The 14,335-nt window shown below is 35.6% G+C and overlaps 4 protein-coding genes across 4 annotated transcripts; 2 read left to right on the top strand and 2 right to left on the bottom strand.

Annotated features, from left to right (window-relative positions):
- Positions 1 to 783: 783 nt before the first annotated feature.
- On the top strand, positions 784 to 2,543 carry LOC145640721 (patellin-3-like). The gene is made up of 4 exons (XM_081691950.1): positions 784 to 1,567; positions 1,679 to 1,803; positions 1,895 to 2,045; positions 2,220 to 2,543. The coding sequence occupies exons 1-4, from the start codon at positions 899 to 901 to the stop codon at positions 2,541 to 2,543; spliced, it is 1,269 nt and encodes a 422-aa protein (XP_081548076.1). The 5' UTR covers positions 784 to 898.
- A 786-nt stretch (positions 2,544 to 3,329) lies between these two features.
- LOC145639733 (patellin-3-like) lies at positions 3,330 to 6,041 on the bottom strand. The gene is made up of 4 exons (XM_081691056.1): positions 4,893 to 6,041; positions 4,254 to 4,378; positions 4,012 to 4,162; positions 3,330 to 3,921 (listed from the first exon to the last, which is right to left on the bottom strand). The coding sequence occupies exons 1-4, from the start codon at positions 5,904 to 5,906 to the stop codon at positions 3,667 to 3,669; spliced, it is 1,545 nt and encodes a 514-aa protein (XP_081547182.1). The 5' UTR covers positions 5,907 to 6,041; the 3' UTR covers positions 3,330 to 3,666.
- A 1,288-nt stretch (positions 6,042 to 7,329) lies between these two features.
- Positions 7,330 to 10,665, top strand: LOC145639735 (MICOS complex subunit MIC10-like). Its single transcript, XM_081691058.1, has 3 exons — positions 7,330 to 7,624; positions 8,360 to 8,502; positions 10,459 to 10,665. The coding sequence occupies exons 1-3, from the start codon at positions 7,504 to 7,506 to the stop codon at positions 10,471 to 10,473; spliced, it is 279 nt and encodes a 92-aa protein (XP_081547184.1). The 5' UTR covers positions 7,330 to 7,503; the 3' UTR covers positions 10,474 to 10,665.
- A 15-nt stretch (positions 10,666 to 10,680) lies between these two features.
- LOC145639734 (uncharacterized) lies at positions 10,681 to 12,782 on the bottom strand. The gene is made up of 3 exons (XM_081691057.1): positions 12,594 to 12,782; positions 11,714 to 12,018; positions 10,681 to 11,417 (listed from the first exon to the last, which is right to left on the bottom strand). The coding sequence occupies exons 1-3, from the start codon at positions 12,720 to 12,722 to the stop codon at positions 10,895 to 10,897; spliced, it is 957 nt and encodes a 318-aa protein (XP_081547183.1). The 5' UTR covers positions 12,723 to 12,782; the 3' UTR covers positions 10,681 to 10,894.
- Positions 12,783 to 14,335: the final 1,553 nt, after the last annotated feature.

The raw sequence follows: 14,335 nt of genomic DNA, 5'->3' as shown, positions 1-14,335 counted from the left end.
TATTCCACAAATCAAGTAGGATATTTTATAGTCGAAGGTACAATTTGAGTTTCATTTTCAAGTTGTGTGACACATGCATAAGCATAACTGCATTAACATAACAAGTTGATGAAGAATCCAAAGATTTATGTCTTGGACGTAACCACAGATTTATGTTTTATTCTTGTACATGATTTTTAGTCAGTCCATCCAACTGCCCATGTTCATGTTATATCGGCGCCCAACTACTTTTTAAACTAAGTCGCAATGCAATTTTCTTAATACAAGTAATTACCAACCCTGCCTAGTTCTTTACCACATATAAATTTAAGTTACGGATTTACGGTAAAACTTAGGTAAAAAGTTTTTACTTTGAGAATAAATTAGTGAAACATTTTATATCAAACCAAACGGACTGTAAGCAGTGTAAGGGGTTTTAAAACTACTAGACTAATTTTAAGACGTGGAATAGACCTGTAACAAAGGTACTTCAACCTACCATTTCACTAACACATATTGATTGGGCCAAATTTGACTAGATCTAATCACCATGTTTAAACTATCTTCATAAGCCTTATAATAAAGAAATAAAATGTACTTCAGACTAATTCAGCCTCCACTTTCCTTGGAAGAAGACCTTGTAAAGGTTAAATTTTTGTTTTTTTTACAAAAAAAAAAAAAACATTATGGAAGGCCTGTTATAGCTAGTTATACTTATACCAAGTCTTTACTGTGTGCACAAATCAACAAGCTTTGGAGTTGTGGATCCCACCAGCTAGCATTGGTAGTAAGTTTGACAAAAAAAAAAAAAAAAAAAAAAAAAAAAAAAAAAAAAAATTGAAACATCTACAATTTTCCCTAAAATGTGGAGTAGAATCCATGCACAATTGCACATAGCATGAATTAAGCTGAAGAAACTATGGAGGGTGTTTGTGAGAAATCAGGCGAAACATCCTCCTCCAAGGAAGAGTTTAGGGTGGTTATTAAACTTACAGAATACCAAAAGAAAGCTTTACATGATCTAAAAAGCCTCATTAAAAATGACCCTGGAGATGATCTGTTTTGCTCCTTTGAAGGGAGTCATGCTACAATTTGGGGAGTTCCTCTTCTTGGTCATACTAAAAGTGATTCTGTCATCCTAAAGTTCTTGAAAGCGAGGAATTTTGAGGTTTTTGATGCATATGCTATGATCATGAACACTCTTCTTTGGCGCGATGAAGTGGGCATTGAATTACTCTTACAAGACGACGTTGGAATTCATGATAACAAGAGTGTAATGTTCACTCATGGTTATGACAAAGAAGGGTACCCTGTATGGTACTTGGTTTTGGAGGATGTCTTGGTCAATAATCGTAGCCAGATTACATCGTACGATGACCAAGAAGGGCGGAAATTTTTTCGCTGGCTGATCCAGTTTACAGAGAAGAATGTCAGGAAGATTGTTTGTAGCACAAGAGGTCAAAATTCTATCTTGTTAGTCATTGATCTTAAAAGCTTAACAAGGTACGGCAACAGAGACCTGTACAAGGTCATTTACAAGTATCTCCAAATGCTGAGCGATTATTATCCAGAATTTGTGGCAAAACAGGTATCTAACAAACCCAGTTTGCTAATATTTCAGTTTTTGAATGTGCTGCATCATTGACAATTGACAAATTCTTTCTGGTTCTGCGCTTGAATTTTTTGTGTTGTTTAACAGTTGTGGATCAATGTTGCTTGGTGGTATCGGAATTATTGCCGGGTTTATTCGATGGTGTTTGATGCATGGAGCACAAACCAAGTAGTATTTTCAGGTCAAACAAAAACCATCGAGACCCTTTTCACGTCAGTAACGCCTCTTGTTCCTTAGTTTCCTTTTTGTTCAATTTCTATCCTTGCTCTACCTTATGATCTCAGTGTTTGACGCTCATAACAGATACATATCTCCTGCACAAGTGCCAGTGAAATATGGCGGTCTAAGCAGAGATAACGAGCAAGATTTTCACCAATCTAGCACTGATGATGTTAGTCCTGATGTTACCATCAATCCTTCTGCCACACAGAGACTAGAGTTCCATTTCACTAAGGTAAATGCCTGTTACATCTAGAAGTGACAAATGAGTTGTTTGGATTTAGTCATATCCAAACCTACTTAATACTGTACTGGCTACGTTTAATTTCTTACACCATCTATGAGAAACTATTTCCTACAAGAATGCCGTATTCTGATTGTTTACATGATTTGCCGCTGCAACCTGCAGCCATGTAAAGTACTCTGGGATCTTAGGATGATAAGCTGGGATGCTGTATATGAAGCAAAGTTTGAACCTGACTCTAAGGAAAGTTACACAACAGCTATATCAAGGCCACGGAAGCTTACAGCTAATGATGAACCTGTAATTTCTGAGGGTTTCAGTGTGGATGAGCCTGGAAAACTGGTACTTGCCATTTGTAATATAAGCTCAAAGAAGAAGAAGCTGCTTACTAGAGTTCGAGTTGTGTCATCTGAAATGAATACAGAGCCAGAAGCTTCTCTACGTGGTTGGTTAGTTCAGTCAGATGATGAAAGTAGTATGATTTGTTGATTGGGAATAATTTTTCCTAGGATTTCTCAAACATAACTCTACAACCATTGTCATAAAAGACCTAAACTTGGCTATTCTAAATTTCTATTGACTTAATGTTTCTTTTTCCATATCTGCTTTTTTTTCTTCCCCATCTCTCGCACTCAAACTTGCAAGGCAACATAGGCTCCGTCACAGAAAATCGAGTTTAGATAAGGGAAATTCAAGTGAAAAACAAGCCTAAGGGACTTATACAGTTATACCCCAAAAGTAGAGTAGCATCTTGCATCAGCAACAATTATTTCAGCTTAACTTTATTCCAGAAAACAAGCTTAATAGAATACTCCATATTAAATGATGTGTGTGTAGACTAGTAAGTTGGTGGCTTGGCATCATTTGATTCCTTCAAAAGACACTGTTAGTCTAATAATGTCTATATTTGTCAAGGGTATCATAATTTCGAAGAAAAGTTTTCAAATGACATAAATTGAAAGTGCCAGTACACCTAATTGAGATGTGGTTCATATCAGAAACTAACCCTTGTGATATAAATGAAATTTGAAGTACAAAAAATGTGACAGAATTACAGAAATTTAAATCGAAAATCATGTCAGAAAGAACTACTCCATAAATATAATAACCTGAAAGTGACTTAGCACCAAGGTTTTGAAGGACCATCTAATGGCAGAGAAATAACATCTGTAATTCTCACTACGTATTTATTTATACCAAGATATTCCCAGAAATTTACTTCGTAATAAAATGGATTTCTAGTTGGGCAATTACGCTTCCAAGAATTAAAAAGCATCCATAAAACAAGTATACAGATAAAATAAAACATTGAAGTTTTACGAGTTTTTACAATCATTATACACTCAACAGAAACCCTATGGTTCTATTTTCCTAATGGATCAACAAGCCAAAACCAATCAAGTGCTCTATCAGTTAGCACTTAACGTATGCTCCAAAAGGAAAGAAAATGGGTCAAAAAGTTGCAGAATGTTGAAAAAGGAAACAAAACTATAAAACAAAGATATGAACCAATGAAAATTTGAAGTGGAAACATATTGAACAAGGAAATCGACACTCATTTATAGCAATGTTGGCAATAGTCTTGAACTAGCTTAGAGCAAGATCATCATCATCAATCAGAGAAAGGCAACACTTTGTACCTGTATAGGAGTTTCTTTCTCTTGAAAGTTGGGTTGTCAACTGTGAGGACTATCTTACCAATTTCACCTACTTTGAAGCTTCCGGATATCACAGGATCATCACTTGAGGTCATCTTGGTTGACTTTTGTATAACCACAATGTAACTATTTTCAGCGCTAGGCACGAACTCGGCACTATAAGTGATGTCCCATCCCACTACTCGAAGCTCCCAAACGATGATACATTTCTACAAAATCCAATAATAGCAATTAAACTTACAAATAAATCATCACAGCAGGAAATTTGACACTAATTGAGTAGTTGTAGCAAAACCTACCTCAGAACATATGATTTCCACAAACTGCTTCGTTGCAGTTTTTAAGTTTAGGACAGTTGCAGGATCGTCCACAGTGAAATCCGGATTGCAATCACAATAATCAACACTAAGGCCACCATATTGAATAGGAACTTGCTCAGGAGATACATACCTGTTGCACCCAAAATACAAATTTTACTTTAGTATAACCATCAATTTTTCTGAAGTCTGGAGAACAGGGGGAAGAAGTGAATGGTACTGACTTGAAAAGGGTTTCAGCAGTTTTTGAGGGTCCAGCAAACACAAACTTGCTCTTTGTTCTTTGGGTCATGAATGGGCTCATCATAGTGTAGAAGGCCAAATACCACCAAGGCACATTGATGAACACCTACGAATTAATTTCGTAACACAATTTATTAGGAACCAATAATTTCTTAGTTATACTTCCTACATCCTTAAGTAGATATGTTTGAATTTTTACTTCTTACATTAGAAACAATTTCAAATGGGGAAACTTGGTAAATGAAAGGTAAGATTTAAGAAAAATAAGTCTAATTCAAGTGAGTGCCACCTCCTAAACTTAGGATGCAATATATGATATCAAGCCAACTAGCAGTCTGCCACACACCCAAAGGTAGGCTCAAAGTTCTTATGCAATTAACATGAACATCAACTAGCTCGTTCGAGTTATAATACAAATACAAGCTAACTTCATCCAAACAATAAGCATCACCAGGATCAATCAACATCTATTGTACAACATCCAAACTAACAATCATGTTAAATTGCTAACACAACATTGATACAATACTGACTACCATTTCCAAGTGTAGGCAACAACAATAACAGCAACTGAGGATTAATGATTCAAATACAATATCTATAATTTCAAGGAAATATACCTGTTTGGCAACAAATTCAGGATAATTATCTTGCAGCAAATGAAGAGCTTGTCTAGTAGCCAACCTAAGGTCTCTTTTACCAGGACCAGGAGCATTCTTCAAATCATTAACCTGAAAAATAGTATTAACACCACCAGCATCGAAATCGAGCTTTCGAATACTCTTCTCTAAGAACTGAATCCTCCATTTCAGAAACTTCTCTCTCTTCTCCTCACTTGAAAAAGTCTTGGCATACAAATCCTTATTCTGAAACTCCCCATAAACATTATAACAAACTGGGTGACCTTCCCTATCATGTCCATGCATAAACACAACTTTTTCCAAAGCATCCCCTAAATCTTCATCCACTAATTTATCAATCCCAAAATTTTCCCTCCAAATTAGGGTATTCTTAAGCATTGAAAAAGCATCATTAACCCTAAAATCTCTTGCCCTTAGAAACTTCAGTAAAATCACATCAGTTCTATCGTCTTTCAACAAGGGTATTCCCCAAATTGAAACTTCCCCATCATTTTCATCTGGGTTTTTCTCATCCTCCTCATTTAAAGCAGATTCAATAGTATTTGAAGCTGAACTAGTAGCTGATTTAGATGATTTGGGCAAAAGGGTTTTATCAGACAGAGATTGTTTGAGCTGGGTTTTAAAATCTTCAAGGGATTTTCTCTCAAAATCTGAAAGATCAGAAAGAAGATTACTTTCCACTTTAAAAGAAACAGCTGATTGAATAAAGCTGCTTTTTTTAGGTTCCTTAATCTGGGTATCCTCGGATTCAGTAATTGTTTGTGATTCTGTGTGTTCTTCAACCTGAACAGCCGTTGTTGCTACCAGTGGTTCTGGGGTTGTTTCAGATTCTACTTTCGCCGGAGATTCTTCTTCCGGCACCGGAGATTCTGATTCCTTAGGTACAGAAGTCTCTGTTTCAGCTACTTGAACCGGAGATTCTGATTCTAATATTGCCGGAGATGGGTTTTCCGGCGGAGGGGCAGTGGTGGAAGGAGGAATAGATTCTGCCATTATTGGAGAGAGAAAGTGGAGTGAATGAGGAGAGAGAAAGAGGAAAGATAGTGAATTAGTGAGTGAGAGGTAGGGAGTGAAACGGCGGCGTTTAGGGCGGAGAAAGGAGAATCCAAACTGCAGAAAAAGGGAGAAAATTAATGAGAAGACAGGACAAAAGGAGGAAGAAGAAGGGGAAATTAACACGTGGAGGACAAATTAATTGTGATTGAAATCTTTATTCTACCTTTTGATTTTTAAAAAAGGAAAAAAAAAAGTGAGAGTATTTTAGATTGTTAAGTAAAAATAAGGAAAGATGGGAATGTTGACTACAAGTCAAACTGAAAATATCATCGGATTCTTTTTGGTTTTTACTGTCTGCCCATCGTTTTTGGCCCTTTTCAACTTTTTTTTTTTTTTTATTTTTTTACAGTGTAGGAAAAGAATTTGGTGGTCATATGAGTACAACTTTGGTGGTTTGTGGCCAACTAATCCTTGATATTTCTGGCAATATATTGCTGTGTGATAGTTACAAGTCTTACAACTTACAAGTAAGCAACAAAATCGGGTATGTCGAGTTGGCCATAACAAAATAGGGAGCGGAGACAATTGTATCAAAAATACAAATTTATGGTCGATAAAAATCTCACCATTAAATCGAGTATTACTTGATAAATAACAAGATTAGTTCGCAATATAAATAACATGTATTGCTATTAGATTTATAATGAGCATTTACATGACTCGTCAAAAGATAGATTAGGTTTAGTGTTGTGGATTATTATTCAAAGCGGTTAATGAGGGTTGTGATACGTATTATATACTCTGTATGTTTTGAAATAATTACACCATTTTAGTTTATTAGCATTTTACTATTGTGTTGTTGATGTCGTCATGTATTAGACCCCGCCGTGTGATATTCACTCTCATCTAATATTTAATTACAAATAATGCACTTCACCAAATTGAAAAACATATTCCCTGTCAAAAAAAAAAAAATCCTTTTCCAATTAGACACTAAATAGAATGCCTCATTGGTGAATGTATAGTTACATACCACGCACTCAAGAGATGATATCCTAACATACACACGGTTAAATTACGTATGTGCAATATTTTACACTTTGGCTCATTTTAGGCTCTATAAGCTAGCTGACACTTATTGCAATTATTATACGTGATAAGTGGTATAACTCGTATAAGATCTCCTAGATCATGTTTGATTGGTAATCATATTATCGTTAATTAGATTAATCATGCTTTAAGATCATATTGGATCAATTTAGGGTTTATGCTTTTGGCCACAATAGTGATCCAAGTTGGGCAATCAAATTTGAAGCATGAATCACTTTTGGCAAGTACATAAATATCATGACCCAAACAAATTGGGCCATAAATCATTGAAGACAAAAACCACAAAGGCCCGAAATCACAAAAGACTGAAAATCATCTGGTACCCTTGTTTACTCTATCAATCACCCAGAAAATCCGAAGAATCATCTCAAATTCTCATCAGAAGAAGAAGACGACGACGAAAGCAAAGGAGTAGCAAATCGGCAACACCAGTATCACAATCTGCTTATTAAGACCCATCAACAAGCAAAGTTGAAGAACAATAATGGCGGAAAACAGAAAAGAATACGACTTGGATGCCAAATGGGATTCTTGTCTTGATCTATCTCTTCGCCGCTTTGTTTACTCCTCCGTTGCCGGCGCTTTTTCCGGCCTTCTTCTCTTCCGTTAGTGTCTCCTTTTCCTTTAATTTCCTGCCCCCTTTATTTATATCTATTTCAATTATACTTTATTTTGAATGAATTGTGCTAATGATGCAAATGTGCTGCGTAGTTTTATGTTTTTGATGATAATTTCTTAGATTTGTTATTGTTTGTGTTGGTTTTTTGTTGGGTAATGTGGAAATTTGGTTTTGGGTTGATGGGTTGTTCTGGGATTTCGATTTTAGGGCATTTTGTGGGGTTGCAACAGATTTTTAGGGCTTTGAAGTTGAGATTGTGTTGAAAATTGTTGAATTTTGTGGTGAAGGTGATATTAGGTCAACAGTGATGTGCAATAATCGATTGTGTTAATGGATAAGTGCAGTAATAAATTTATTGATATAGAGGAAATGGGGATTGCTGAAGATGCGGCAGTGGTCTAGTAATCTCCTATATTGATGCCGATGTTAGTGCTTCCTATCTTTGGCTGGTGTTGTGGGTTTTGCTTATGTTGTATTTCTTGTATAAATACTTAAAAATGGAAGAATTGTCTCTTAAAAGTAGGTAGGAAGTGAATATGTGATGGATGGCATTGCGGCAATTGAAGCTGTAGCATTGATTTAATATGAAGTAAAAGTGTTTGTATGTTTGTTAGTGTTCGCGTTATTTCCAGAGTCATCATGCACTATTCATTTCCCCGTTTTCCTGATGTTAAGTGACTACTAGGCATTGATATTAGATTGTGCTGTTTTTTTCAATTAGGGAGTCCTGTGACTCGTTGGGCTTCTGTGGCTTTTGGTGCTGGAGTGGGTCTTGGATCTGCATACTCGGACTGTTCTAGATTGTTTGACAGCCCCACAGCAAATTTGAGGTCTTCAAACATATCTGACTCCCCTGTTTCTCAGGTAAGTTAATCTCCTTTTGTTTGTATACTATTGTATTGAAAGCATTTACTTTGTATCTGATTGGATAATTGGAGGCAATGCAGAATAGGTTAACATTAGCTTGATCTTTATAAGGTCACAAAATCAATATTTGTTTGTATATGAAAAAACTTAAGTTGCTAAATACTTTTAGATAAATTATGTGAGCTTTCAAGAGAGAATGACTTTGATTTTCATGAGACTGATTATGCTTAGTATATGGGGTACACATTATGTGGTTAAACAAATAGACTCGAGACTATGTTTGATGGATGAGCACATATAGTTCCTGGCTGAAGTGTTGTGATAAGCGAAGATGACTTTGATACTTTTCATGGTATGGCCTTGATTGAAGAGATAGTGGGTTGGCTCTCATTTCATTGGAGTTACATAATGTAATGACAACTTTAGTTGAAAAGTGTTTGTCTATGGTATACAAGTATGTCACAGAGTAGCTGATGGGATCAACCAAATCTAGTACGATTTTTAATGTCAAATTCAGGATTCTATAGAGTAGCTGGAAAGAATTTTAGAGGATATGGACTGGGAACATTATCTCACAAGTTTTACTATGGACAGAAATGTTCTAATTTTATAGCGAATTAAAACTAAGCTTAATTGAGTAATGATTATTGTTGGCAAAGGAATGATTCTGCTAGTTGACTGACTCTATATGGATGAGTATTTATCTTGAGCTGTACCTATTCCAATATTTGCTGAAATTATCTTGGAATTGTGCGCACTATGATGTGCATGAATATATGAGATCATCAATGTAGGAAACTAGTATTATTAATGTGCTAACTGGGAGCAGTAGGATTGTGTGCTCTTAGTACAGCTCTCTCCTTCTTGATTTGTTTTTCCTGGGGTTAAAGAGGTATGAATGGTCTCATTTAATTTTGGAAGTGTCACTGCATATTAAAGACCTCTGCTAGTCAGATTTCTCCCTCTTTCATTGGTTACCTGATATGTGCTGGCTCTGAAATTTTGCTTTCTGCTATTTAATTTGATGTAGATTTGACCATTAGTGTAAGCGCGATGTAGATGTGTGAGATTCCCACTAGTCAGATGTCTCTCTTTTTCATTGTAATCTGGTATGTGATGGGTCTGAGATCTTGTCATCAGTTATTCGATCTTAGATTATTTATGTAATAGCTATGTAGATGTGAGAGACTCCCTAGGTTTCTTTGTTGGTTTTATCTATTTGGAGGCTAGTGAAGAGAGAAGCTCATTATATAAGTGAAGATGGCTCAATGCTTTTCATGCTTGGGTTTCATCTTATGAGAAACTACTCAACCTAGTGGAGCGAGTGATATCACTGATATGCTAGGGACTATAGATGAAAGATCTAAAATTTAAAATCAAGAGGGCGACTGGAAGAATTCTGGAGTTGATTGGAGTGATTAAAAAGCAAATAATATATGCTCCTTAGAAAACCTTGGCCCATGATTGATGATTCACTATGCTGTTCTTGACTCTTACTTTTGAGCAGATGCAGTTTTCAAGCTGCTCATCTGCTTCACGATGTTAGCTTTCACTTTTTTGGTTTCCTGTTTTCAAACGTTTAAGTGGTCTAAATCGAAATTTCGTGAAGGCTTTTGATCTATTTTTTAAGTTTTACCCTTGTTCTCTTCCTTTATCTCTATTTTCTAATTAATCATTGATATGTGACTTCACTTTGGACTTGTAATTTGAACTGCAGAATTAACAAAGATTCTGATTATGTTTTTGGGCAATGTACTTTGGTGTCTTTTATAGATATGAAGTAGTATACAATAGGAATTCCTCTCATAACAAGCAGCCTTATGTATATACAACTATGCCAATCCAAAATCTGCTTAGTTATTTCTCTCATAACAATCTTTGTTTTGTGAATTCATTTTTCAGATCCTTTTGAGTTTTTCAGCTCGCATATTAATTAATATATTCTCTATACAGGATGTGCAAGAGTGACTTTGAGTCGAGTTACATATGTCCGAGGAACAAGTGAGAAGGGCTTCTTACTTGAGTTCACTTTACATAACTGTTATCCTATTGTAGTGCCGAAAATTGTTTTGATGGGTCATTGTACCCTTAATGTACTGCAAAATTTTCATGAAACAATTCCTTTTTGTCTTGTAATGTTACCGTGATTTGGAGTTCCAATCAGGAGAATGGAAATTGAAAAGAAAGAAAAAATAAATTCTATAGCTAATGTGCTCAGCACATAAAATAAAATCTTTCTAGATGACACGCATTTCATATTCGTTTGGAGATCCGAGTACATGGTGCTGCCTTTTAGGGTTCATAGAACCCTTGGGTCGATGTATTCTTTTACTTCATTGATACCGTCAGATAGCTCAATACAACTATTTAAACAGTAGACAACTCAGACCTATTCTAGCAACTGATTTTGTATCCAATTTCTCATGATCATGAAAGCTTCCTCTGCGTCTGCATCTTCTTCTGGAGTTTCGGGTCTATGGACAAATCCATGTCCTCTACCTTCAAAAACAATTACTTTTGAGTTGTTCCCGATCATGTTCCCAAATTCATTGAGGATGTTAACCTGACAAAGGGGGTCATTATCCCCTGTTACAAACAGAACTGGTACCTTGATGTCCGGAGCAATAGATAGATTCATTCGTGTTCCATAGAAAGAAACACCAGTGACAAAAACAGAGTCTTGGTCTCTGGCTAGCACGTCTAGTACTCGGCCACCTCCATAACAGAATCCTATTATGCCAAGCTTTCTAGAAGAATCAGCTGCCATAAACTCATCGACCATCCATTTGGTTGCTGTTGCAATGTCTGCTGCTATCCTGCTGGGATCATGTTTGGCTAGCCACTGCTCCAATTGAGCTTGTGATTGGTCCTTGGACCATGGATCGCCACGGAAAAGATCAGGCACTAATACACTGCAGTTTCAAACACACTCGAAGTCATATAACATTTATTGTGGTGCTCTGAATTTAATAATAGAGTCCATAATCAGTTTGATATTGCAGTTCCAAACATAGTCATTTCCTCCAGTGTTTATGTTAGCATAGGCGAATAGCTAGCGATTTCACTGTCTTATTAGTTAAAACCACAGACGACACTAAGCCTCAGCACCACATGCTCCTATGACATCTATGTACATGCTACATTCAGCAATGTTGTATTGCTTAGTTTCATTCAGACAGGAAAACCAACAATAAGGAGACATACGTACTTGTAGCCGTTGCAAGCAACGCGATAGGCAAAATCTCTGGTGTAAGAATCCTCAAAGCCAAATATGTCTGTCAAGAGTAGAATGCCAGCTCCATTGTTGTTCTTGACGGCCTGGAAGAGAGAGGCACGAATTGTATCGTTGCCATCTCCTATTTCAAGTTCTGCTCCATTCACCAACTCGCATGCCTCTGCATTATCTATGTCATCTTCCACCTTAAGTTGGCTGCAACATACTACTGAGCTTGATGTCTTCTTTTGTATGAAAGATGGTACGACGCGTTTCTTGGATGCTGAATTGCATCTTTTCTGTAATCAAACTGAAGCATCACAGTTAAGAAACTGATGTTGCATGTACTTTGTTAACCAATGTTAATAGATAGAAGAAAGTTTAGTATGCCATTTAATTGGGAATTTTCGACAAAAGTGATTTACTAACCAATATTTCACTAAGTAAACTTCTTCCACCATACTTCTATTCTCATTCTTGCGAAGTTTTAAGTATATCATTTAGTTCAAACTTTAAGTTACTCCATATTAAATTTAGAAAGTGACCTATTATTTAGAAATATCCGTCTAGATAAAGGTCTAATTCGGCATGTAATTCTACTCTAAAAGCACAAATAATGCTATTGCAAGCAACTAACTTCACAAATTACAAGTGAAAAATCCACCAAATCTTGCAAAAACTCATAACAATAATCAAATTGCCATGATGTTATGTTAACTGTCACATATATATATACTTGTCTATGAATGCCAATGTTTACTCAACTTCAAGATATAAATAACATAACAAAAAAAAAAATTCCCAGTAAACATTTTAAAATTTTTCTCAATAACATAACAAAAAAAAAAAAAGAATGGGTTCATGGAACAGATACAGAGGTTAGAAGCAATGAAGAAGAAGATGATGAAGGCAAGCTTAAACGACGACACAACATAGAGAACTTGGATTTGTTGATGCTGATTATTGAAGGAAAATTAGAACAACATGGTGAAGCTAGCTCCATTTTTCTTTTTCTTTTTCTCTTTTTTTTTTTTTTTTTAATTAATTGATGAACTTCAATGTTTTGTTTTTCAGAAAAACTGAGCCTTTCATTTTGTGTACTTACAATTTGTATTTTCTTAAAAAAAATAAAATAAAAAATTGTAATAATATCTTGTGTTAAATATCAGATATTTGTTGCTCTCATGAATTGATGTCAACATCTCTTGGACCAAAGTAATAAAGTATGTATAATTGCTTTTGAAGTCATTCTTTGTTAATAAGAAGTAGGGATGGCAACGGGTCGGACTCGGAGCGGATTATGCTAAATCCGACTCCGACCCGACAGGAAGTCGGAGGTTAAATCCGACATCCGACTCCGACTCCGACATCCGACTCCGACTCCGACTCCGACCCGACTCCGAGTTTTTTTTCATTATTCAATATACTTTGAGATGTTGGGCTATTTGGGGCTTTACAACCCACACCCAATGCCACCATGACCCACACAAAAATCCACTATCTATTGGAGTCGGAGTCGGAGTCGGATAATCCGTTAAAGTCGGACATTTGTCGGAGTCGGATTTTTTGTAGGATCCGACTCCGACTCGGAGTCGGATTATTTTAACGGAGTCGAACTCGGATTACTTTTTTCTCGGACTCAAAGCGGATATTTTACCTCGGATCGGGGCGGAGTAGGGTCGGATCCGGACTAGATTGCCATCCCTAATAAGAAGCTTTGAGCTATCCAAAATGATTAAATTAGAGGAATGTTTTTCTTAAAAAAAAAAAAAAAAAAAAAAAAAAAAAAAAAAAAAAAAAAAAAAAAGAAAGAAAGAAATTAGAGGAATGTTAAACTGCATAGATAGTGAGCATACTGATTGATGAAATGATGAGTGTCTATAGATTGAAGTTAAAAACAAATAATTATATCATAATGATCTTGAGAGTGTATCATTATTTCTTTTGAAGTCATTAATGTATCGATTAATATTTTTTTATCAATAAGTGAGCCTTATATCAAAACTACACTCTATGAAATGAAAACTAAGGTATTGACTCTTTAGGAATCAAAATTTAAAGTGCTACAAGCGGGAAAGCTAATTCTTGGGCAAAATATTAAATAGTATTAGCAAAATCAAAGTGAAATCAGATTATATTATTTTCACCTTATCTTGTCTTATTTCAATATGCTCTATGCAAAGCTAATAAGAGCCTCCAAGCTTGTAAATTCAATAAGCTCACAATTCATACGAAGTATATAATGATTTAAGTTAAATTTAGAGTAATCATTTCAAATTAGCAACCTCAAAACAGATATTCAGTTATATAAAATTGATAAAATCCTTGGCGATATTATTCTCATGTGCTCCAAGTTTAAATCTGTGTTGTGGTCTCTTGTTAAGCGTGACGGCAATTGTGTCGCGCATTATCTTGCTAAGCTTATTCCGTTTGGTACCGAGCAATCTTGGGTTAATCATTGTCCCCAAGAGGTTGCCCCTTATGTACTTATGGACCGTATTGTTGCTAATTAATATATCTGAGCTTAGCTTGTTTTTAAAAAAAAAAAAAACAAAAAACAAAAAATTCAAACTTTACATATTACAAAGTATTATACATTAAGAATCAATTGATTTT

This window comes from Chenopodium album, chromosome 7 (assembly GCF_948465745.1).
Source record: "Chenopodium album chromosome 7, dcCheAlbu1.1, whole genome shotgun sequence".
NCBI lineage: Eukaryota > Viridiplantae > Streptophyta > Magnoliopsida > Caryophyllales > Amaranthaceae > Chenopodium > Chenopodium album.
The sequence above is the reverse complement of the archived record's forward strand: the minus strand, read 5'-3'. Positions and strand labels throughout refer to the sequence as shown.

Coding starts and splice junctions, on each gene's coding strand:
- LOC145639734 (XM_081691057.1), bottom strand. CDS start 12,722: ATGGAGCTAGCTTCACCATGTTGTTCTAATTTTCCTTCAATAATCAGC. Junction 12,019..12,593: donor CTTCATTGCTTCTAACCTCT/GTATCTGTTCCA, acceptor GTTTGATTACAG/AAAAGATGCAATTCAGCATC. Junction 11,418..11,713: donor GTTGCTTGCAACGGCTACAA/GTACGTATGTCT, acceptor TTGAAACTGCAG/TGTATTAGTGCCTGATCTTT.
- LOC145639735 (XM_081691058.1), top strand. CDS start 7,504: ATGGCGGAAAACAGAAAAGAATACGACTTGGATGCCAAATGGGATTCT. Junction 7,625..8,359: donor TTCCGGCCTTCTTCTCTTCC/GTTAGTGTCTCC, acceptor TTTTTCAATTAG/GGAGTCCTGTGACTCGTTGG.
- LOC145639733 (XM_081691056.1), bottom strand. CDS start 5,906: ATGGCAGAATCTATTCCTCCTTCCACCACTGCCCCTCCGCCGGAAAAC. Junction 4,379..4,892: donor CTGAATTTGTTGCCAAACAG/GTATATTTCCTT, acceptor ATTAATTCGTAG/GTGTTCATCAATGTGCCTTG. Junction 3,922..4,011: donor TGGAAATCATATGTTCTGAG/GTAGGTTTTGCT, acceptor TGGATTTTGTAG/AAATGTATCATCGTTTGGGA.
- LOC145640721 (XM_081691950.1), top strand. CDS start 899: ATGGAGGGTGTTTGTGAGAAATCAGGCGAAACATCCTCCTCCAAGGAA. Junction 1,804..1,894: donor ACCATCGAGACCCTTTTCAC/GTCAGTAACGCC, acceptor CGCTCATAACAG/ATACATATCTCCTGCACAAG. Junction 2,046..2,219: donor TAGAGTTCCATTTCACTAAG/GTAAATGCCTGT, acceptor TGCAACCTGCAG/CCATGTAAAGTACTCTGGGA.